The 26,077-nt window shown below is 38.6% G+C and overlaps 1 protein-coding gene and 1 pseudogene across 27 annotated transcripts in view; one reads left to right on the top strand and one right to left on the bottom strand.

Annotated features, from left to right (window-relative positions):
• The window catches only part of THOC2 (THO complex 2), a 113,655-nt gene extending 103,925 nt beyond the window's left edge, over positions 1-9,730 (top strand). For 8 of the 27 annotated variants that reach the window (XR_001302709.2, XR_001302706.2, XR_001302710.2 and 5 more), the window contains exons 38-39: positions 397-435; positions 6,869-9,725. Coding sequence is in view for 15 of the 27 variants with exons in the window: in XM_021080469.1 (XP_020936128.1) it covers positions 390-417 (28 nt within the window). In the remaining 12 variants the exon portion in view is untranslated. Of the gene's footprint in view, positions 1-389; positions 436-2,378; positions 3,443-6,868 lie in introns of those variants that run through there. The other 19 variants (XM_013986397.2, XM_021080465.1, XM_021080470.1 and 16 more) reach the window with 9 other exon arrangements.
• On the bottom strand, positions 6,618-7,483 carry LOC106507030 (annotated as a pseudogene).

Raw genomic sequence — 26,077 nt, 5'->3', positions numbered from 1 at the left:
GTATCCTTATAGTATGTGGTCTCAATGCTTAAGGGCTTATTACTTTTTTAAATGGTCTTTCTAGTTAACCCTTTCAAATGTACAAAATGTGGAAATGGGAGACTTGATTATTTTTTAAACTTCTTTGGTGACTCAGTTTGTTTATGCCACGAAGGGATTTAGAGTCCCTCTGGCTCTGCCACCATGAGAAAGGGAACAGAGAGTCCCTTGGGCTGGGGGCAAGGGGAATAGCAGGGCGAGATGATGCAGCAGATTAGCAGAGCTGATAGAGTTTGAGGCTGCCAGGCTGATAAGAGCCAGTTAGGCTTGCAAGCTGAGGGATTATACCAAGATGAGTGAGACCCTATTCCCCCCCGCCCAAAGTTGTTTTCCCTTAATTTGTCATCTACTCATAAGTCCTCGGACAAGCACAGATAATGAAGACTTTCAATCAAGGTGAGTGTTCTCTCACCTCCTTTTCATTTAAAGATAGAAATATAAAGTGAGATCTAATAATGTTGAAGGAACTAGATCCATTTTGCAAGGTACAACTAGAATTTTTCACCTAAATATAATGATCAAGACTTTGGGTAAAGATGTGAAACAAGATTCATGGTTATTTTTAGGCTGTTTTCATTTTAAGCTTGCTGATTAGCCATGCTTTTTTTAAAAAAAAAAAAAAAACTCCAAGATGTGTTTAAGAACATCTGGCTTTCTCTTCACCATTCATTCCCATCTTCTCTGGATAATTAATTACTTTTTTTAAAGTACCTGTTTCTCCTTGTAGTGGGTGGTGATGAATCTGCATTTTACAGGTGAAAAAACTGAGACTCTGAGAGGTTAAGTTGAAGAGGGCGACAGGGATTAGCTGACGTAGCCAATACTCAGAACATAGGTCTTCTTGCCCTTTAGTTTTCTTTGATCATTTTTTTTCGGCTTTTCATGCGGACATGTTTGTTATCCAGAGATTTTTAAGTTTTGTCCCTCTCTTCCTACTGCTGCCTATGTTTTGCAAAGCCAAAAATATGGTCTGGGCTTTTAGTTCTGCAATTTAAAACATGCAACTTTGTTTTTAAAGTAGTTATGCCTTATGAGAGATTTAAAAAGTGTTTTATCTACCTAAATAAATTGTATCTGGACAGTGTTCAGAACCTTAACATAGTCTTTTTTCAGACTCAGATCATCATTTAAATAGTTATTGTTTGGTGATGCCTTAGGATTATTTGCTCTCTACATTTAATGGTTTGAGATGGCTATATTTGAAGTTGTTGACTTTTATAGCCAATTTTCTTGTTTCTGTATTAGCTGTCACTTTTTAATGAAATCAAGTACAATTGCTTTCTCTACCTTCCTCTTTATATTATTTGCTGCTTCTAATCTTTTGTGAAACTAGATAGATAGCCAAGCTGTTTGCAGTTGTTTAAGAGCAAGAAATGTCTGAGAGCCTGTTTTGTATAAGGGTATGAGCTTTAGAGTATGGATTTTTGCCCTGTTTGACTGCAAAGCAGGGATTGGAGGTTGCCAGGTAGGTAAGTTCTGGACAAATAGTGTGCTTTTTCTGCTTTGTTATTCTGTGCTTGTTATCTAAGTATTAGAGTAGGGTAGATGAGAGTGATGACACTAAATTTAGAACTTAATAGATTTTTTAAATTTTGAAAGATTATAAAAGGAATATCATTACCTATCCTTAAATTCTAGCCATCCCTCCACCCCAACAACTAGCTATCTTTCCTTGTGAGCTATAAACTCTTAATCATTTTTATTCTTCACCATAGTCTTCCTTTTAGTCTGGCATTTTACTTTTTACTTGTTTTTACCTGGTCCCCTTATTAAGGGGCAGGGGGGGATGTACCTCTTCTGTTTTTAGTAGGAATGGGCCAGTCATCACTGACAACTTTCCCTGCAGTTTTATACATGTATCTTTACTTAGTACCTAAATATTATTCTTTGGTTTGTGAAGGTTATGCTTCAGACATCTTTGAATTCTCATTCACATAGGCCATGGATTTGTACCTTACCTTTGTATAATCTCTCAGGTCCAAAGACCAGAAAAGACTGGACGGGGTGTTAGATATTAGGTTGGTAGTCTTTGAGGCAAAGTGTCTCTATTCAGATCTCCTTTTAAGATATATTTAGCTCGATGTTCATCCTGTTCAATTTCTTGTTAACAACTATGTACTATACTCTCTTCTTGGGTAGACTAAGTTTTGTGGGGCACTGGTTGATTTTTCCTTTTTCTGGCTATTCTGGCTGCCTCCTTCTATTGGATACATTCTAGAGTTGTCAGATCTTTCTGTTCTTCCTTTTCATCTAGAGGTCTCATCATTTCTGATTGGCACCATTTACCTTCAGGCTACTTCAAATCTGCTACTCACTGCTCCCTTTTTTATTTATTTTAGATTCTACAGAAAGGAGAGCTACTACACATGTTACATTTCCATGATTCAAAGATGTCATTAATTGTAAGATTCATTGTTGGTTGCTAGAACTGTTTTTTTTTAGAAAGGTGGATAGAGAAATGACATTGATTTGTATGTATCACCCTGATTTCAGAAACTTCAAAATGATCATGTTAGAGATAAGAAAATATAATATTTAAATGTAACCCAGATTAAATTCCGTCCAAAGTCTTCTGTCTTCTTTTCCTGTCTCATAATTTTTAGTTGCAAAAGCCTTTCTGCTTGTTCTCTGTATCTTCTGTTACTTGTTATTGCTAAAGTCTTTGTCCAAATTCATCTTATCTTTCCTTGATTTAGTCTCTTGAACACTACTAGCTGCTTTGCCTTTAACCTTTCCCCCTAGTTTAATCTTTAAAAATTCCTGTCTGTGAAAAATTTCCACTTAGAACCATTCTGTAGCTTCTCAATTTTAGTTTGATATGCGTGGTCCTCAATTCATTAATGTTAGGTTCGGCTAAATTTTGAGAATCACACATTGCGCTAAACTGAGACTTACTCTTAGATTTTGAGCAGCTCAGTCTTCTTGCACTTTGATCCTGGATTCCTGATTTTTAATTTCAAAGAACATTAGCAATTGGCTCTATCTTATCCATCTGTATTTGTAGTATACTATATTCCTATTCTAATCCTCTACTCCAGTGAAACCTAATGTATTTTACAGATCCATGTCTCACCTCCAGGCTCTTATGCGTGTAACCAGACTCTTACTGTTTAAATCCAAGGTTGCAAATTCTAAGCCCTTAGGTAGAATTTGGCTTGTTGGACATACCTTCTTTTTTTGGCCATATTTGTGGCATATAGAAGTTCCCAGGCCAGGGATCAAACCTGTATCACAGCAGCAACCCAAGCTACTGTAGTAACAATACTGGATCCTTAACCTGATGCACCACCAGAGAACTACAGACATATGTTCTTGGTTTCACACAGTATTTAAAATGAAAAACACTGGTTGTCTTTAAAAATCAGAAGAGGAATTCCCATCGTGGCTCAGTGGTTAATGAATCTGACTAGGAACCATGAGGATGCGGGTTCGATCCCTGGCCTCGCTCAGTGGGTTAAGGATCCGGCATTGCTGTGAGCTGTGCTGTAGGTTGCAGGTGTGGCTCAGATCCCAAGTTGCTGTGGCTCTGGCGTAGGCCGGCAGCTACAGCTCTGATTAGACCCCTAGCATGGGAACCTCCACATGCTGAGGGTGCGGCCCTAGAAAAGGCAAAAAAAAAAAAAAGACAAAAAAAAAAGAGTTAACAAAATCCAAAATTCATTTTCTTTTGAAGAATTGAAATATCTGGCAACATTGTATCCTGACTTCTGATGGCAGCAATCATCTTGACCTTGGTTACCCTTAAGTAAAGAGTGGGTCTTTTTATAGTTTACTAATTTCCCACTTAGCTCACTTCATTAGTTTCCATTTATTTACTCATCCCTGTAAACAATTGATTTTGTAATTCCTGTTCTGAGCCCTTTGCCTTCGGTACATACTTGGAAACTGATCTCCTAAGTGCTCAAAGATTGCTTATTTTAGGAATGTGTTAAGCCATGTTATGGCACAGTCCTAGATGCTGGCAAACATGTGTTGGAGAAGAAAGTGTTCAGTTAAGTTTGTTTTTCAGTAGTTTCCTGTTGCTTATGCACATGTGTGTCAAGTTGACTACAGAGTCCTAATCACTGATTCCTAGGTATTTATGAGTGTGTTACATATCCCTCTGATAGCAATCTTCTGGGGTTTTTGTTTTTGTTCTTGTTTTGCTTTTTAGAGCCACACTTGTGGCATATGGAGGTTCCCAGGCTGGGGGTTGAATTGGAGCCACAGCTGCCAGCCTACGCCTTAGCTATAGCCACACAGGATCCGAGCCACATCTGTGGGCTATACCACAGCTCACGGCAATGCCGGATCTTAAACCCACTGAGCAAGGCTAGGGATAGAACCTTGGCCCTCATGGATACTAGTTTGTTACGACTGAGCCATGATGGGAACTCTCGATTGCAGTCTTGTTGAAGGCAGTAACTTCATCCCTTTCATCTATCTAATCAAACATTCTTTATTACCTGCTACTTTTTTTTTTTTTGTCTTTTTCTTGGGCCGCACCCGTGGCATATGGAGGTTCCCAGGCAGGCTAGGGGTCTAATTGGAGCTGTAGCCACTGGCCTACGGCAGAGCCATAGCAACTCGGGATCCGAGCCACGTCTGCAACCTACAGCACAGCTCACGGCAATGCCGGATCCTTAACCCACTGAGCGAGGCCAGGGATCGAACCCGCATCCTCATGGTTCCTAGTCGGATTCGTTAACCACTGAGCCACAATGGGAACTTCTACTTGCTATGTTTTAAATACTTTTAACTTTACACGGAGAGTCATGTACAGAAATATTATTTATTTTTTTTTTTAATTTTTTTTTTTTTTTTGCTTTTTAGGGCTGTACCCTCAGCATATGGAGGTTCTCAGGCTAGGGGTCAAATTGGAGCTACAGCTGCTGGCCTACGCCACAGCCACACAGGATCTGAGCCATATCTGTGACCTACAGCACAGCTCATGGCAATGCCAGATCCTTAACCCACTGAGCAAGGACAGGGATCGAACCTGCAACCTCATGGTTACTAGTCGGATTTGTTTCCACCACACCACAATGGGAACTCCCAGAAATATTAACTATATATTTTTGGGATTGAGGAGAAACGTCATTGGCTTTTTTTTTTTTTTCTCTCAAAAGAAGGATCAATTTATTTTCAGAGTTTAAGTAGTATACTGTTCAAGAAGTTGCTTTGTGTGCTGCAACATATTTTTCGAGGGCAGGTTTATTATGCTTTTCATCTGGGTCTGTATGTAGCAATCATTAAATGTGTACAAAAATTTTGTGTGGAGACTGAAATGATAGGCTCAAACTATTTTATTATCGTCCTTTGAAGTACTGGGTATAATTTCTGTGCACTGATATTCATAGGCACCAAACAGTTGGAGAGAACAGGAGAGAGATTTTCTATTTTCCTTTCTTCCACTTAAGGCAAACCAAATATTCACTCAGGTGTTATACTGTTATTTATCTGGATGTGGGCATGAACACATCCAAAAGGCTCCCATGCCACATTTACCTTTGACTATGACTATTCCTCACACACATTTATCCTGAGAGGCACCCCTGGGTGTTCTAAGATTCAGTTCAGCTAGAATCCAGTTTATCCACTTGGAATACTTTGGAAAGTGTGTTTGCTATGATAATTCCTAGGCAGCAGTATAAGGGTAAATGAAGGAGTAAAGTGAAATTAGGATGGGTATATATAACTTCTTATATATAACTTATATAAGAAGTATAACTTCTTTCTTCCTTGTAAATGTTCAGTGGACTTCTTAACTGTCAGCTTCATCCATGTGTGCCATTCTGTTTGGGTGTGTGTGTATGTACAAGTAGTAGGATTAACCAAGGATAATATATTACTTCAGTGGGCCTGTATTTCATAGTTTCTCTAAATAAATTTTATTGCCATCTAGAGGGCTCTTTTATGAGGAATTTATAATCTATTGAAATATTTCTTAGGACCTTTTTGGTGAATTTGATCATAAAATTAGAAAATGTGTTTGTGTTTGTGTGTGAGATAATAAGGCTGATTTTCTGTTTACCTTTCTTCTCTACATTGGTCACAAGTCTAGCTGCTCTTTCACCCAGATCTACATTTTGAACTTGCTTCTTGCTGTCACAGCTCTCTGTAAAGTAATATCATTTAAAATCAACTGCCTCAACTCTGAAAGGGTGCTCTGTAAGGGCATTTCATGCATAGTTTTCTGATGCCCTGACAAACGAGGTCATGGTAGAACATAGGGAAGTGACAGCCTTCATAACGCAGGGCCTATTTTGGCAAAAAGAAGGAAAAAACCCTCAGGATGTCCAAATAATTCCCAATAAAAAGTGATGTTTACACATGTAATCTTATCTTACCATAGTAGAATGTGTCCTGCAAACACGGTTATTTACCGAAAGAGTAGAGGTGTCTAGATGACAGCTGACTCTGAACTGAGCTTGAGAAACATCACCAGTCCTAGTGTGAAAAGAGATCTGTGGGATCTCTTGCATTTAGAGCCTCTGGTTTCTTATTTACAGTGGTTAAAGTTGCACGTATTTTTTAAAAATACTTAATAAAAAATAACCTTAGAAGAATATTCCGGATAATGTGGTATACACTTACTGTTAATGAGAAGAAAGTATTACTCTGCTGGAAGATAGAGTCCTGAAGTTTGAGTTTGGCACTGTTTCATCACTGTGTGACTTTCTTCTTGATGGCAGTTCTTTCTGAAGTTCACTGAACTTGGGGTGGTTTTCAAGTTTATAATCCCAAGACTTCAACATTATTTTATAAATACATTCTGGACACTGCTGAGAGACTGACATCCAGTATCTTCTTTCCACTTGCTCTTGTGCTTGCTGATTTGTCATTCCAGGGTATGGACAGACCCCTAAGCTGAAAGTCTCCCAGAGGAGGATGCCAAAGCTCCATGCGTCACTCTCAGAACGATATCTCCCATAATTAAGAGCTTCTGGTGCTGTCCATTTAATGGAAATCTGCTTTAAATCAGAAGATGAATACACACCACCATCCTCTTGACGAGACATTCCAAAGTCACTGATTTTCAGAACATTACTTTCACCTCCAGGCAGTTTCTTGCAGCAAGGTCCCTGTGTATACAATTTTTACTCGAGATTCGCCATCCAGAAGCAGCATCTAATGAAAATTTCACTGTTTTAGTTCATCCTTCTTTCTCAGAAAGGAGAGGAAAACGCCTCCTGGAACCAGTACCTTAATTATGTAGATAGGCTGTATTTGTGTGCAAACTATAAGTTTGACGATATTGGGATGATTATATTGTTTGAGGATTTTGGCTTCTTGTAAAAATTTTAATTTCAGTTCCTGTGAAAGATCATCTTCACATGTTTTAACAGCAATAGCAGTTTTATCCTTCAGTGTGCCCTTAAATACGTCATCAAAATTTCCCTTGCCCAGTAATTGTGACATCTTCATGATTCTGAACCCATTTTTTTATTCTAGTTATGGCCATACTGATAATACCATGATACTCTTTATTGGAACATTGACTTTTTTGCAGTTAAAAAATTGAGATAAAATCCATGACATAAAATTTGCCATTTTGAAGTGTTTTTTAGTATATTCACAATGTTGTAACCATCACCACTAATTCCAGAACATTTCCATCAGCCTGGAAACAGACTCCACGCCTGTTAGCAGTCACTCCCAATTCTCTTTCCCCCAGCCCCTGGAAACGACTAATGTATTTTCTGTCTCTATGGATTTGCCTGTTTGGGACATTTCATAAAAATGGAATCATGCAATACGTGGCCTTTTGTGTCTGGCTTCTTTCACTTACCATCATGTTTTCAAGGTTCATCCATGTAGCATGTATCCGAACTTCATTTCTTTTTATAACTGAATAAGATTCCATTGTATGAATGTGTGTACCACATTTTGTTTATCCATTCATCAGTGATGAACAGGAACAATGATTTCTAAGTATTAAAATTGTAAGTTCAACATTAGTGTATCTATAATTGGTAATGTCAAGAGTGAACAGAATGCTGTATAGAAACGATATGTAAATTATTTGTCAGCATTTCATGCAAGTGTGATTATTTTCTAAGGCCCTTCTAGCTCTGGTTTTATGAAATATGTGAATGTAGTATTTTCATCAATAAAGTTTAATGCATTGAGCATTAGTTTAAAATTTGAGAACAATGTTAGGCAGATATGAAATTATTTGCCACATGTTGTAATGATCATGTTTTGAATTTATTTCAGTATACAGTATTTGAAAAATGTCAATACATAAAGGAAAAGAAATGAGTATAATTAAGTCAATATATTTTTAAAGCAATTTTTATAATTTAGCAGACATTGCATCTTAATATAAGTCATTATTAAAATCGTGTCCTTGTGAAAAATATGATGTCATTTTTCTCTTTTTTGTTGATCATGTAAAATTGGTTCCTTTTCATTGCTGTGTATTCTATTTACTTTTGACAAGCTATTGCTTGTCCTTGTGGAATGTTTTACATGTTTCTATTTAATTTCTCCCTCTCTCCCCTCCCCCCTACTCCCTACCTCACCCTCTCACAGACAGAATGTTCAGTGGTTTTTTTTTTTCTTTAAGTCATCATAGCGTGCCTATCTTTATTGGTTTCTAAGAGTGGGCGATAAGAAAAATGCAAATATTTCACCCTTATCTAGGGACTTAATTCAAGCCTTTGTTATTGAGAGAACACACTGATTTTTTTCCTTCTTTCTTAAATCTTCCTTCCTCTTTCCAATTCCTTCTTTCTTCCCTCCTCCCTTTTCTCCTTCTTGCCTCCTCCCTCCCTTTCTTCCTCTTCCTTTCATCTGTTCCTTCTTCCCCTTTCCATCCATCCCCTTTCCCTTCTCCCCTCCCCCACTTTCTTCTTTTCTTCCTTCCTTTCTTATCTGTCAATAAAATCACTTTGTTTCTTTCAGGTGAGATTGGAATGAAATTGTTCAGCTGTGACCAGAAATTTATTTTCCTGAGTAGATTGCCGAGAATTATGAATGAAGAGGGCCCATTTGCATCTCCTTAAATTATTCAGTTATCTGCTTTATTGCTCCATGCCGAAAACTTAAAATTGTTTTGTGCATTACTGTATTTAACTTGTTGCTTAGTTTCTACATGTTTATTTTCAGTAAATGGCTGAAAGTGTTAAACTGTTCCATATTTTTAGCACAATGTGCTGCATACAGTTTCCAACAAGCAAATAAGGTTACATATGTACAGAATTTCACTTCAGGTTAACTAAATATTGCCTGGGTTTAGTTTTTTTGGGGGGGTTGTTTTTTTTTCAATCTGAAATGCTTTTTATTGTTTGAAATGGAAAATAAACGATTATTGAACCATTTTGAATTTACCTCATTTTAAAACTCAGTTTTAATTTATTATTTGGCCTCTTTTTAATATTAGTAAAAACAAAATGGGAGCAGTGTCTTATGCAGTGTTTAGGAATCATTTTATATAGTACATGTACGACATTAAAACCTGTTTAAAAAGAAAACGGTACCAGCACTCACTTGTCCCTTGCCAATTTTTCTTGTAATTACTGTTAGAAAAATATGGGGGGGGGATATCCAGAGTTAATTGTGTTTTAATTCTACAGCTATAGGAGCTTTGTATTGCTGAACTTTCGTCTGGAAAAATTTCACAGTGACATTTTTAAAAGAAAATTTTTTTATCTACTGAATTCTACCAGTGTAACCTTTTTTCTAAATAAACAATAGTTTTCTCAAATGATTGTATATCATTGTGGTTTTTTTTTTTTTTTTTGCTTTTTAGGGCTGTACCCACAGCATATGGAGGTTTCCAGGCTACCAGTCCAGTTGGAGCTTCAGCTGCCAGCCTACGCCACAGCCACAGCAAAGCAGGATCCGAGCCACACCTGCAACCTACACCACAGCTCACGGCAATGTCAGATCTTTAACCCACTGACGAGGCCAGGGATCAGAACCTGCAACCTCATCGTTCCTAGTCAGATTGTTTCCACTGTGCCGTGACGGGAACTCTTATGTGATTGTGTATATTGTATATACTCCATTGTGTATGTTGTTGTTTATTCAAAATAATTTAGCAAAGAGAATTCAGTGAGATTCCTAATCCTTTCTTATTTGTGTCTTAGTCCATGGACTACAGTGTTTCCAAATGACAGACATCTCATCCAATAACATGAGAAAATCCTGTTTGCTTACCTCTGTACCTGGGGTAAACAGTGAGCTGAAATCATGCCTAGAATTATCCATTTATTCTTGGATTCCTTGGAACCAATGATACCTATGCAAATGAGTTTTTTAAAGAAAATGATGGTAAAGGCTTTAATTTTTTTTTTTTGTCTTGTGTCTTTTTAGGTCCGCACCTGCGGTATATGGAGGTTCCCAGACTAGGCCTATGACACAGCCACAGCAACATGGGATCCGAGCTGCATCTGTGACCTACACCATAGCTCATGGCAATGCTGGATCCTTAACCCACTGAGCAAGGCCAGGGATTGAACCTGCAACCTCATGGTTCCTAGTCGGATTCTTTTCCACTGTGCCGCAATGGGAACTCCTTGAGGCTTTAATTTTTTAAAGGGTTGAGAAATGCTGAGCATATTTTAGAATTGGCAAAGGGATATAAATCTTGATACTCCTTTTCAGGTAATTCTAAATTTGTATAAATTGATGAGTGCAGTGATTATTTATAGGAGAGTGAACCATTCAGTGACTGTTGAACACCCATAATGTCTCTGGCATAAAGAGAGATGATACATTATTAGAATGATTTTGACATTGAGACAGTAACAATGGTTCACCTTAAGATCATTTGAAACATACCTGGTAAGAGCTTTCCAGTTACATTGCATTCAACATTTTAAAGATTACATGATTTTGTGAAAATTTGCCACTACTTAGCATCAGAATCTCTTTTCTCTGTCCCTCAAATTATTGAACACAGGGAGGTAACCTTTGCTTTTGGCCTTCCTAGACATACATTGAGGATGGAAAATACTATGAATTTAATTGTGCAGAAATAATTTATGTTGGAAGAAGGAAATCTGTATTTGTGTAGCCATAGCTATTTTAAAGCATCTTTGTTTTACATACGAAGGAGTATTAAGACCTAACTCCTGTGCCTGGGATGCTTCTAATCTACTTGAGAAAAAAAGGCCAAATGAGTGCCATTGGAGGTCAGCAAACTTTTTCTGTAAAGTGAGACTTTGTGGGCTTACATGGATACTTTTGGAACTCCTCATCTCTGCATTGTGGTGTGAAAGCAGCCATAGATGATGTGTGAATGAGCATGACAATTCTAGTAAAATTTTGTTCACAAAATTCTGCTTTAGAGAATCCTATAGAAGACTTAGAAAAAAAATTTGAGTGCCTCATATGCACCAGAAGTAAAGCCTTGAGCAAAACAATGTTTCTGCCCTCATGGAACATCTAGTCAGTGGAGGCAAACAAGCATTGGAAGGAGGTCCTCTGAGGAAAAATAAACCCAGGTAAGGAGGTTGGCTGAGGCAGGACTTAACTCCTTTGCGTAAGAGTGATATGTTGAGTGAAGATGTACAAAGCAGGGTATTTTGAGGTGGTTATCACAGTATGAATATTTTATTACTATGTAATGTGAGCAGGAGCTATCCCCATCCCCTGCCCATCTTTGAACTTTTTACATAAAAGTCATATGCAGGTTTTCTCAGGACCTAGGCTTTGTCTAATGGCTATTGTCTAAGCTTGCCATTTTCTAGGAAGGAGTTCTTAATTTCAGGCTCACAAATGGACTTGAGGGATATCTATGGACCTCTCAGAAATTGAACACATTTTCCTGGGTCTCTAGTGTTTACCTGAATCTCTAAAAGGTGGATCTAAGATGGCAAGTTTGTTTTTCTGGGTCTTGTTCTAAAGAACTCCAAAATCTTTATAACTAATCCTGTACTGGTCTCTCCAGCTGGTGATAAGTTGGAAGACAGTCATCCACCCTCCTGTGTTAAATGGTAGGGGCAAAAGTTAAAAGGCCTTGGTTTGTCAAATTATCTACGAGTGATTTGCAATTTATTATGGGGAAGTGACTGCTCCATGATATAGGGCCCTTTTCTATTTTGGGGAAGCACGTTAGCCAAGTATGGGTGGAAATATTAGAAGCCTTATTTTTTTCCAATAATTAATGTAATTGTTTTATTTTCTACCCTACCATATTCCAAAAAGGATTTTTGAAACAAAAATAGTATGGAGTACACTATTTTGAAAGTAAATGAGAAAATTTGCTTTCTGGATGAAACTAATACCCCAAATGATGTCAATACCCCCAAAACGTTGTGTTACACTTGGGTCATGAATTGGTTTTGAAAAACCTGGCAGGCCACACAGAAGGTAATGTGGTCAGTTACAGGAATTACTGTGCCTATCAAATAAAAAGCCAATCGTGGTGGAGAATAACACTTTCTGGAAGTGAAACCTAAAGAAACTTCTTTGCATTCTTATAAAGAAGTGGCTCTGTCTTTTCAGTAAATAAAGGGATGTGTCTTGTAATGACCCTGAATGTTAGCTGATGGCCAGCACCTGAGCTTATTCAAGTTAAGGCCATTTCTACAATGACACCAAAATATGTGATCCAGGCCCCCAGGTCTTTGATTTGGTTCAGTCCAGGAAAATCATTTTTGAATATTTTGTGTGAGTTTTTTTTTTTTTTTTTTTGTCATTTTGTCTTTTTGCCATTTCTTGGGCCGCTCCCACAGCATGTGGAGGTTCCCAGGCTGGGGGTCCAACTGGAGCTGTAGATGCCGGCCTATGCCAGAGCCAGAGCAACGCAGGATCTGAGCCGTGTCTGCAACCTACACCACAGCTCATGGCAACACTGGATCCTTAACCCACTGTGCAAGGCCAGGGATCGAACCTGCAACCTCATGGTTCCTAGTTGGATTCGTTAACCACTGAGCCACGACGGGAACTCCCTGGTATGAGATTCTTAAACTAGGATTTATGATGGCCTTTTTATAAGCATATTTGTAAAGATTAGAAAACTCAAGAGCATTGTTTGGTTCCCATGATCCAAGTAACATAAAATCCATTAGTTTAAAAGGTGTGCCTGGCCTTTGAGTTTGTGGGTTTTTTGGTTTTGTTTTGTTTTTCTTCATTTTTATAGATACTGATCTCTAAAGGCTGCCTTTTAGGTAGAATGAGGCTTATTATGGCCGTTTAATATGCTATCTTATCACTTACCAGAAAGAGGTTTAAATGTTTAATTTTTTAATTGAAAAATTTAATAACATTTCTAGAGATACTGTCAGGGACAAAGATTTTACTGGGTCTAGAGTTGAGAATAAAAGGAGGACTTCTTTGAAAGATGCTAATGCCTTGAATACAGACTTTTTTGTAGTCATAAACAAATTGAAATGATAACTGAGAATAACAATAGGAGGGATATTGGAAATAGTGACTAAAGGAAGTGTGTGGCAACCTGAGCAGATATACATTATTATAAGAAGAATTACTTTTTGTTTCTAGTTCTTAAATTCTGTTTAAGCTCTACTGACCATTTCTACATGGCTCAGGCTAACCTTAGTTCCTTTGATGTGTTGTTAAATGGAGGTGTTTAATGGAGAAAGAAAGAAAAGAGATTTGATCGAGCACAGAGCACACAAACTTCAGAAATGCATCATTCCAAGTCAAATAGCATTCCTTTCAGAGATAGGCGGCTAGAAAATGACCTGGTACTTAAGCTCTAGGTTAGACAATCTCTGGTTTTTGTCAAATGATAGATGTCTTTGGACTTGAGTATCAGACTGATAAAGAGCTATTTTTAACTCTGCCTTCACAAAATTTTAACAAGAATATTATTGTACTATATTCAAGGCCTTCATGATCCTTATTTCAATGCAGTATGTAGTGGTACTTATCTCCTAGGGTTACATATATCATCACTATCAAAGAACACTTATGAATTATAATTAGATGTACCACTGCTAGGTACTGTTATGCAGGAACCTTTTGTGCTTTCCAGGATAATTGGTCTCAGAATCAATAATACAGACAAAAGATAATGCTTACTAGATATAAGCAGGAAATGAAATGTAAAGTGAGTAAAGTATTCATACCACACACCATCTGGGGTCCAGTTAACATTTTAAGATGATGGTGAGTACTCAGGGTAAGAATGACCTTAGACTGTGCTTTGGGAACTCTTGTTCTCAACAGGTTGTTCTCGGAAAACTTCATGAAGGATTTGGATGGGGTCTTGTGTGTGTCTTTGGGATCTGGGTTTAACCCGAAGTTGGAACTGGAGGAGAGAGAGTGTTGAATGGATTGAGAACTCAGACCTATTTTGGTATAGTACAGAATCCTTGAAGCCAACCTGTTAATCAGACTAGCCCAAGATTGGATCATACCACTTTGTATACTGTTCCATGCTGCCCCAAGACTTTCTCCTTTTTTGCTTTTTTTTTTAATGACTACGCCTCACATCACTAATGTTTTTATTGCCTTAGCCAGTGTTAATCACATTTTTCCTATCTTTACAGGTCATTGAAAAGTTATTGCCTTTATGTTAAGGTGACTTTCCTTGTCTGTTTCCTCTGAGTGGGGATGAGCTCCACCTGTACTTCCTCACTTGGTCTTCATAGTGCTCTTTTGTGCATGAATTAAATCTCACAATGCATGTAAATCATGTAAAGAGGACCCTAGTACATGACAGGTACTCAGTAACTGTTAGTAGTTATTAATAGTGGTAATAGGAGTTCCCGTCGTGGCGCAGTGGTTAACGAATCCGACTAGGAACCATGAGGTTGCGGGTTCGGTCCCTGCCCTTGCTCAGTGGGTTAACGATCCGGCGTTGCTGTGAGCTGTGGTGTAGGTTGCAGACACGGCTCGGATCCCGCGTTGCTGTGGCTCTGGCGTAGGCCGGAGGCTGCAGCTCCGATTCGACCCCTAGCCTGGGAACCTCCATATGCCGCGGGAGCAGCCCTAGAAATGGCAAAAAGACCAAAAAAAAAAAAAATAGTGGTAATATGTATACCCATATGCAGAGTGGGAGTCATCAGAATCAGAGTTAATTGAAAACATTAGACCTCCCTACTCCAAATATATAGAATCAGATTTTCTTGTAGTGCAGGCCTAGAGTATGTTTAAAAACAGTTTCTCAGGTGGTTCTAATATGGGGACAGTATTTGGAAATTAACAGAGATTAACCAAGCTACAATCCCAGCATCTCTGTTCTCAATTAGGGATAGAACCCATCCACGGGCTTCTTATTTCTGGGGGCGATATTAGGCCCCAGGGAAATCCTATCCTTAGCAAGAAATATTTTAAAATCAAAAGCAACAGCTTTTGTCCTGGGATCAGACTTCATCAACTCTGCCAACGCACGCTATTCATGTTCACTCTGACCACCCCATGCCTTCTCCAGAAGTGAAACTGACCTCTGTTCCTTACTTTTCCTTGCATGATATGCTGATATTGGTGAGTAGGGGGTTTTATACGTGTTCAATAATTCAATACTATACATTTTTTTCTAACCACTACTCTAGCTGTGTCTTACAGATTTGATGTGTGGTATTTTCTTTTCTTTTTTGCCATTTCTTGGGCCGTTCCCATGGCATGTGGATGTTCCCAGGCTAGGGGTCTAATCAGAGCTGTAGCCACCGGCCTACACCACAGCTCACAGCAACGCCGGATCCTTAACCCACTGAGCGAGGCCAGGGATCAAACCCGCAACCTCGTGATTTGTTAACCACTGAGCCACGACGGGAATTCCTGTGGTATTTTCATTTTCATTCAGCTCAAAATATTTTTCAACTTCCCTTGTGGTTTATTCTTTGACCCATATATTGTTTAGAAGTGTGTTGCTTAATTTCCAAATATTTGCAGACCTTCCAGATATCCTTCCGTTATTGATATCTACTTTAGTTCTGTTGTGGTCAAAGAACTTACTTTGAATTATTTAAATCCTCTTAAATTTACTGAGACTTGTTTTATGGCACAGCAGCTGGTCTACTATGGTGTTACACGTGCACTTGAAAAGACTGGGTATTCTGTTTTAGTTGGACGCAGTATTTTATAAATGTCAATTAGGTCAAGTTGGTTAGTAGCATTCCAGATCTTCTGTATCCTTGCTGATTTTCTGTTTGGTCTATCAACTACTGAGAGAGGTATTTTGAAATTTAGAAATTTAATTGTGGATTTGTCTTATTATTTTAGATTAGTCAGTTTTTGCTTCATGTATTTTGAAACTCTGTGATTAGGCACATGCACATTTAGGATTGTATATTCTTGGTGAATTGACACCTTTATCAACATGGAATATTCTTCTTTACCTTTGGTAATATTCCTCATTCTAAAATCTACTGGGAGTTCCCACTGTGGCACAATGGAAACGAATCCAACTAGTACCCATGAGGATTTGGTACAACCCCTGGCCTCCCTCACTCAGTGGGTGGAGATCCAGTGTTGCCGTGAGCTGTGGTGTAGGTCACAGATGCAGCTCAGATCCCATGTGGCTGTGGCTGGTGTAGGCTGGCAGCTAAGGCTCTGATTTGACCTCTAGCCTGGAAACTTCCATATGCCTCGGGTGTGGTCCTAAAAAGCAAAATAAATAAATGAATAAGTTCTCTCACTAGCACTGAAGCACAAGTGGTTTCTGATGATACTGCATCATCCTCCCATATTCCCTAGGAAAGCACTGAGAGGTTTTACTTTGGTGAAAATCAGAGAAAGGGATATGGCCTGATCCTGGAAGAGTGCCACAGTGGGCAGCTTGGCTACTTGAAGGTGAAAGGAGAGGTGGAAAAGTTGCCAAAAAGTGCCCGGCCCACTTGGTGGTTTTACCTTGGGCTGGTTAAGTTAAGCTTCTCGGTTTTGTATTTGCTTGTTCCCTCCAGGTTCATTGTAGGAATATATCACAATTGATATTTCATTGTTTGACTCTTGGCAATAGTTGACTTGGTCGTACTTTCCATTTCGTTCACCTGCAAAAGGTAAGGTCGCTGGTTTGGAAGTCCGAGTCATAGTTGGTTGGGAGCAATTGTGCTTTTCCTTCTCTTGCCTCTTCATTGAGGATTTGTTTGGTTCCTGTGAACTCTTCAACACTGATCCAGAATATAAGCTCCATGAGTGTAGGAACTGACAACAGTGCACGGCACAGTGTGGGTGCACAATAACTATTCGGCCTATTTATAATTTCCTCCAAATGAATAATAACGTTTACATCAGATAAATAGATCATTATCACCTGCTTGATTCCCTGCCTTCACTGTCTTCAGTTCATCTCACTTGGGCCATTAACCTCCTCTAAACTGAGCCCTGAACTTGGGCTCTGGGCCCAGTCTTACCCTGGGCTGGAGAAGTATGAAAGGTGCTAGACAAGTGTTTCAACAGCTCAAGCATTAGCTTTGCTGCTGGTTCCGCTCCAGCCATGAGTACAGGTTTTGGTAACAGGATTTTTCTCTTGCTCCTTATGGCTAACCCTACCTATGCACCCAAGATCCATAAACAGAGTCCTTTCTCTGTATCCCAATTTGTCTAGAGTTGGTGTCCATATCTCATATACAAGACATCATAGCTGACTCCTTAATATCTGCTCCTCAGCCTGCTGTCATCTGCATCAACAAACATGAAACTAGGGGTTGTGTTAACCTTGAGGAGTTTAAGAGAGGTTAAAGACAGTGGGAAGAGGATTATTAGGAGAGCAGATGGTATTGTACCTAAACTAGGCCTTTTGGGAAAGTTTTCTTTAAATTGCTCTGCAACAGGAAGGGAAAAAGATCCTTTTCCTCTTTTCTCCTGTACTTGACCTATTGTTATCAGAATCCAGCCTGATACCAGCAGCTCCATGGTTGAGGTAGATTTACAATCTCTAGGCTTTCTTAAACTAATCTGAGACCCTAAGTACTTTTTGTTGTTATGGGAAAATATGTTTTCCCATACAAATAAATTTTGGAGCACATCCCATTGATAAATTAGAGGTGACTGGTAAGCTAATTCATCCATGCTTTTTTTCATCAGGGAGCCTGAGTAAATGAATTTCCAGATTGGTCTCTCTGTAACAATAGGTCCCACTCCTTTTCTATATCTCTTGATAAATAGCAGATTTTTTTTTCTTTTCAAGGTTAATATAATTATTTTTGACAGAAGATGAGTTAGCTGGAGAAAATTCTTTTTCTGGCTATTTTTATTTTGGTGGAAGTGACCATTTTGGATAGAATATTAGTTTAGAGCACCTTTAAAAAACCATTGGAGTTCAAACTTTTTCAAACACATTTTTTTTTCTCTTTAAAATAACACTCATCGAGTCAATTTTACATGGCACGTTTTCCCAGGGTCTATTTAATTGTTCAATTCTGTTGGCAGACATAAAATGTAGATATCTAATGTCCTATGAACAAAAATAGGCTAAACTTTGAAGAGAACATTATGGATAATAGAAGATATCATCCAGAGGGACCTGCCATGCAGTCATACTTCCAATTATTTTAGAGCTAGTATGTTGAAAGATGAAGTCGTTAGGAATATTTCAGGAGACACATCTTGCCTTTCCATGTGGGATATGTCTAGGAAATTCTGACTGGCTACTAGTGCAAATAGAGTTTAAATTCTTTCTCAAAGTAAGAAGTATATGTCCAATATGCATTCTGTGCTTTGGTGAAGTATTAAAGCTTGCTGAGGTATGAAATAAGTGATTTGCTTTTATGTGGATCAGAAAGCTTTCTTAGGACATTTAAAAACCACAGTTCAATTAACTAAACTTTCACTTACCTATCGCATTTGGCTTAACTGAAAAACATGCTAAAATTAAAGTGATAAATTTCCATTAAAATTCTGATTAATGTAGCTTAGTTAAATACTTGCATTATTAAAAATATGTCCTCTTTTGAGGAAGGATGGAGGATATACTTTGTTTTCAAGGGGGAGGGGAGGCTTGATCAGGAAGAAAGTGAAGTAAGATGGCAAGCACTGAAAGTGCTAAAATGAAGCATAAAAACATGATTCTTTCTTCCCTTCCCTTTTTTTTTTTTTTAAATCCAAAGGCCTTTATGGTTGAGAGCCTGTAAGCTAAACTTGTTCATTATCCTAGGTACTCCTGGTTTACTTTACACAATAAATATGTTCTTACGAAGTGCTCTAGAGCACACACATGCATAAATCAAATAATTTTCTTACTGACTGATGTTTTCACTTCCGATTTTCATTTGTGAACAGATTCTAATACTAACCCAGTCAGGTAGTTAATAAGAGGTACTTAAACACAGAAGGAGATCATATTGTTTCAGGGAACTCTAGTAATTATTTCATGAAATAAAGAAGCTTTAGGAAAATCAATGTGTACTCTTGTATCCTAAATTTGAATTTCATAGGTTGGCTTTTCTGAAAGTAAGGACCAGCTATATTTTCTTTCCTTAATTTTTTTCCATGGCCACTATGTTTATTGTGTTATCTCCCCCTGAATTCTAAAGACCAAGTTTTCTTTCTTCATTCATTCATTTTAGGTACTTGGCATCAACCTGCTACAATCACGCAGCAATCATTCATTTTACAAATGTTGATTGATTATGTAGGATGTGTGAGACACCTGTACTTGGCCCTGGGGCTCCATTCCTTGGAGCAAGATCTATGCCAAGGTGCTCATAGTTTGGTAAGGGAGGAAGATAAATCAATAGGCAATTGCTATGCAACATGTATAGTGCTTTGATAGGAAAGGTACAGGTTGCTGTGAAAGTATGGAAGATGGGTGAGAGGTTGGAAGAAGGGAGGTTCGAGGGAAATTGCTTGAACTAGGTGATGTCTAGAAAAGCACGAGTCCGAGACAAAGTAATTAGTTGGCACATGTCAATGTTTTACTCTAAACAAGTAATGAAAGAATCATCAGAGATATAAGAATGTTTGTTCAAAGAACATTTGAAAAGCAGGGATTTGTTTAGTTAGCTTGGAAAACAATGCCACAATAAAATGACTAAGTTAGATTTAAGACTGGCTAATGTTTTATAGTACAATAAACTGAAACTTTTGAGGTGAACCAAGCACCCTCGAACCTCCTCTTCTTAGTAGTTTTCTTCGAGTTAACCTCTAACTTTATAAGATTAAAAATCTCTGGACTCTAATCAGTTATGGTTAGTCAAAGTTACCTTGAGAGAATCAGGTGACTGAAAGGCTTATTAGAGAATGTGCTGCCATGATATTTAACAGGTCATGCAGTCATCATTTTTTTCTTATTTTTGAAGTTTGGGTTTTTTTGCTTTTTAAGGCCCACACCCACAGCATATGAAAGTTCCTGGGATAGGGGTCAAATCAGACTTGCAGCTGCTGACCACAGCCACAGCCACAGCCACAGCAACGCCATATCTGAGCTGTATCTGCGACCTATACCACAGTTCATAGCAATGCTGGATCCTCAACCCACTGAATGGGGCCAGGGATCTAACCTGTGTCCTCATGTATACTACTCAGGTTCATTACCTCTAAGCCAAAGTGGGAACTCAATTATTTTGAAATTTTAGATAACTTTTCCTATAAAGTCTTCCCTGTGACCTCAGACAATTTCTAAAGGTGGTCTTGGTAACAAAAAATAGCTGGCCTCATTGTGTTTCTGTGTCGAGATAGTAATTGAACTTAATTGCTTAATCATTTAGTTAATAAAAATTTTCTATAATTCTTAAAGATAATGGAAATTAAGATTTTTTTAAATTTTATTTTTTTTTTTTGCTTTTTAGGGCCACACCTGTGGCATATGGAGGTTCCCAGGCTAAGGGTTGAATCGGAGCTGTAGCCACCAGCCTACACTACAGCCACAGCAATGAGGGATCCGAGCCGTGTCTGCAACCTACACCACAGCTCATGGCAATGCTGGATCCTTAACCCAGTGAGTGAGGCCAGGGATCAAAACTGCATCCTCATGGATGCTAGTTGTATTCAGTTTCTGCTGCACCACAATGGGAACTCCAATAATGGAAATTAAATATAGACTCAATAGGGTAGATGATGTTATTGTTCAAAGTTATTTACTCCCCACCTTTCCCTTAAGAGGATTATGTATCCTTACCCATTGTCAGGTCACTTGCCATGCCTCCTGTGGGAGGAGTACAGATGCTGACTGACGTGCTTTAGCAAGAGAGTGTGATTGGATATGACATATGCCACATCCAGGTACAGGTTTAAGGTGATTATGTGGTTTGGTTTGGCCTTGTGTTTTTGCCCTCTGCCAAGAGAATAGTATAGCCCAGGTAAGGCCTCAGGCTGGGTCCTAGAATAAGAAGACATCTGTGTCTACAGAGAAAAGCTAAGAACTGAGCACAGTTGCAACTGAACCTCCAATAGCCTATGGCTTACATATAATATGAGCAAAAAATAAAGGGTGTAAGCCACTGAGATTTGTCCCTAAGATGAGGAACAATACAAGAAAGTTCACTCTCACTACTTTTATTCCACATTTTACTGGAGTTTTAGCCAGGGCAAATAGACAAGACAATGAAATTGAAGGCATTTAACTTGTAAAGAAAGGAGAAAAACTATCTCTGTTTGCAGATGGTATGATTTAGGTATATAAAAAAATAATAAGGAATCCACTAAAAACTATTAGAACAAATAAACAAGTTAAGCAAAATTGGAGGATGCAGACTCAATATGTAAAAATCAATTGTATTTCTATACAACAGCAATGAGCAAACTGAAAATGAAATTAGGAAAACAATTTCATTTATAATAGCATCAAAAAGATTAAAATATGTAGGAATAAAGTCAACAGAAGGAATGTAAACTTTATATTCTTGACTATAAAACATTACTGAAAGAAATTAAACATGCTATGAACATGCATACACATGTACTTAATTGAGTACCTGTTTCCAGTTCTTTGAGGTATATACTTAGCAGCGCTCTCCCCCTCCCAAACTGAATGTATTCCAATCTGTGCTTAGATGGAACAGAAGAAAGCTCAAGCCTAGGGACTTGATGTGCCATTAGACAGAGTTCAAGGTCAGTAGGAGAGCTGGTAATTAAGTGTGAAACCTTAGAGGCAGGGAAACTGCAGAAAGGCTGAGCCTCATCTCTGTCCACATTCTTAGCTGTCAAATTACACAGGCACAAGGGAGACTCAACAGGGGGCCAGGCTAAATGTCTAAGTGGATAACCATAAGAACAAAGCAGATGTAGCAGTTGCTGCATACCACAAGGGACACAAAGTTTGCAGTTTCAGTTCAGGTAAGTCAGTGGTCTACTAGAATAAAAACTCAGTAATCAGAAGAACATATCAGAATCCAGAGTCACTACATCATATTTTCTGTAAGGTCTAATTTTCAACCCCAAATAGTGCCATTGAATGAAACAGAAAAATGAGACCCAGGGCTAGAGGCAGTCAATAGAAACTAACTCTGAGTGGGCCCAAACATCAGAGTTAGCAAAGACTTTAAAAAGTCTATTGTAGATATGTTCAAATAATTAAAGTAAAATTTTCAAAGAATTAAAGGAAAATGTGATATCAACAACTGAGAACATTGTAACAGATATGGAAAACTACAAGGAAAAAAATAAATACTAGAACTGAAAAACACAATAACTGAAATTACTAGAAGGGCTCAACAACAAATAGGAGATGGCAGAAGAAAGAATTACTGGGCTGGGGGGCAGAGCTTCCTTGCCTGCCCACTTGCATCTCTCATAAGCATCCTATCTTAATCTTTTTCTTGCCTATCAAAAAAATAATTACTGGACTCAATTTCAAGAATCAATTTGAAGAACAGAGAGAAAGACAAGAAAAATGAAGATGTGGGAGAATATCAGGCAGTTCAATGGATGTGTAAAGTGATATCCCAAAAGTGGAGGAGAAACAAAGGCAGAAAAAATATTTGAAAATATCGTGGCTGAAAAATTTAAAGGATATCAAACACACCTAAAGTGGAGGAGCAGACCTTTGGTGCTACCTAGTGATCATCTAGGAAGTGCTGGCAATAATTTGGGTATAAAAGAACACCTTGATGATTTTATTACTTTGAATCTCTGTATTTGTGGTCTGTCTCAGAGAAGGGCAACATCAAGAGTTACCAGTTAATAAGACTGATGCCCCACAAGGAGAATGACCACAGACTTGTCTGTATTATTAGTCAGGAAAAAATACTTTATAATAACTAACATAAAGAAAATTAATAATTTTGTACACTTTATTTATTTATTTATTTATTTTTTGTCTTTTTGTCTTTGTTGTTGCTATTTCTTGGGCCGCTCCCGTGGCATATGGAGGTTCCCAGGCCAAGGGTCGAATCGGAGCTGTAGTCATTGGCCTACGCCAGAGCCACAGCAACACGGGATCCGAGCCGCGTCTGCAACCTACACCACAGCTCACGGCAACGCCGGATCGTTAACCCACTGAGCAAGGGCAGGGACCGAACCCGCAACCTCATGGTTCCTAGTCGGATTCGTTAACCGCTGTGCCACAACAGGAACTCCAATTTTGTACACTTTATAACCGTGGAAGCCCTTATTCTGTTTAATTATAAATGTTTACAATTTTAAAGTATGTAAAATCAGCATGGAAACAAGAAAGTTAACAGATTCTTGAATGATTGTATTTAGGTAGGGTGAGGAAAACTTGTGCCATCTCCCTAGAACGTGCAGAAAGTAAATAACACTTTACACCCTCATGGCTGAGAATAAACCATGCACTCAATGACCACTTTTTTTCCTAAGTTATTTGTCCTCTACATAGCTTCGTTTGTTTGTTTTTTAGGGCTGCACCCGAGGCATATGGAGGTTCCTAGGCTAGAGATGCAATCAGAGATATAGCCGTCAGGGTTCCCGTCATGGCGACTAGGAACTATGAGGTTGCGGGTTCGATTCCTGGCTCTTGCTCAGTACAGGATCCGGCTTTGCCGTGAACCTGTGGTGTAGTGTAGGTCACAGACGTGGCTCGGATCCAACATTGCTGTGGCTGTGGTGTAGGCCGGCAGCTACAGCTCTGATTAGATCCCTAGCCTGGGAACCTCCATGTGTCATGGGTGCAGCCCTAATAAGACACAAGGCAAAAGGAAAAAAAAAACAAATTCTTTTAAGTTTAGGAAAATGTTAATCACTTCAGAAACTAGCTTGAAAAGAGTTAAGCCTTTTTGCCTTACAAACAACATGATATCCTTAGCAATTAAAATTCAGGTCATCAGTGTTCCTGTTGCAGCTCAATGGTTTAAGAATCTGACTAGTTAGTATCCATGAGGATGCAGGTTTGATTCCTTGCCTTTCTCAGTGGGTTAAAGGATCCGGCAATGCTATGAGCTGCTGAGTAGGTCACAGACGCGGCTTGGATCTGGTGTTTCTGTGGCTGTTGTGAACTGTGGCTCCGATTTGACCCCTAGCCTGGGAACTTCCATATACCACGGGTGTGGCCCTAAAAAGCCAAAAAAAAAAAAAAAAACCCAAACATTTGGGCTATAATTTACATATAGAAAGTAGCTTACTGACAAAGGATAGAAAGAGTTGTTAGGTTTTAATCTAAGAAACTAGATGGGAGACATGGGCTTCAGTCCAAAGTGGTTACGACAAAGACTACAGGGCAACAAGAGGTAAAAGAAAAACCCCGCTTTGGTTTTGGTTTTAGATAGTAGTACACTCCGAAGATTGCTTCATTGGAGGAAAACCTAAGAATTCTTAAACATGATGTTAAAAGTTATTTGACATTGCACTTTTGGAGAAGTCAAAAGATTCACAAAGTGAGAAAATAATCTACTCTTTTAGAGCCATCACAAATTCTAAAAACATCTGGAAAACTTCCATGCCTAGTTTATAAAAATTCATGTTGGTTAAATGTTTGTTGAAATTCCTGTCCTGACTCTCCTTTGATGAACATAAACATTTATTACACTTTAAAAATCTAATTTTAAATTCAATGTAAGTCCATCTGGTGGCTAAAAATACAAATGAAAGGAGAGGCATTTCCAGAATGGTGGAACAGGACTTCTAAAAATTTGCTCCATCATAAAAACAAGGGCTTCCCGTCGTGGCTCAGTAGTTAACGACTAGTACCCATGAGGACATGGGATCGATCCCTGGCCTTGCTCAGTGGGTTAAGGATCTGGTGTTGCCATGAGCTGTGGTGTAGGTCACAGACGTGGCTCGGATTCCGCATTGCTGTGGCTCTGGCGTAGGCTGGTGGCTACAGCTCTGATTCAACCTCTAGCCTGGGAACCTCCATATGTTGTGGGTACAGCCCTAAAAAGACAAAAAATAAAAGGGAGGGGGAGTTCCCACTATGGCTCATTGGTAATGAATCTGACTAGTATCCATGAGGACTCAGGTTCAATCCCTCAATGGGTTAAGGATCCAGCATTGCTGTGAGCTGTGGTGTAGATTGCAGATGCGGCACAGATGCTGCATTGCTGTGGCTGTGGTGTAGGCTGGCAGCTGCAACTCTGGTTCAGCCCCTAGCCTGGGAACTTCTATATGCCATAGGTGCAGCCCCAAAAAGAAAAAAAATAGAAAACAAAATGATGGACCTAAGTCGTATTTATAAGCAATTACATTAAATACAAGTGGATTAAACACTCCAATTAAAAGGCAGAAATGGGCATAATGAATTAAAGGCACATGATCCAGCTGTATGCTGTTTATAAGAAACATACTTTAGGAGTTCCCATTATGGCCCAGCAGGTTAAAAATCCAACTAGTATCCATGAGGATGTGGGTTTGATCTCTGGCCTCCCTCAGTGGGTTAAAGATCCAGTGTTGCTGTGAGCTGCAGTATAGGTTGCAGATGCAGCTCAGATCTGGCATTGCTGTGGCTATGGTGTTAAGTTGACAACTGCAGCTCCAATTTGACCCCTAGCCTGGGGACTTCCATATGCTGTGGGTGCGGCCCAAAAAAGATAAAAAAGAAACATACTTTAGACTTATTGACACAAATAGATTGAAAGTAAATGGATGGAAAAAGACAATGACCTAGCATCAGTTCCTTTGAGGTATTATTATTTTAATCATTGAAATGAAATTTAATGGAAACATTTCAAACAAAAACATAGATGGAATAATATAGTGAACCTTTATGTCTTTGATAATTTCCTTGCTCTCTGGTATGACAGGAGTTTCCAGGCTCATTTTGTACATTTATTGCCCCGTACCTGGTATCAATCATTTCTCTAGG

Source organism: Sus scrofa, chromosome X (genome assembly GCF_000003025.6).
Source record: "Sus scrofa isolate TJ Tabasco breed Duroc chromosome X, Sscrofa11.1, whole genome shotgun sequence".
Taxonomy (NCBI): Eukaryota; Metazoa; Chordata; class Mammalia; order Artiodactyla; family Suidae; genus Sus; species Sus scrofa.
Note: the sequence above shows the minus strand (reverse complement) of the source record. Positions and strands in the feature narration are given on the sequence as shown.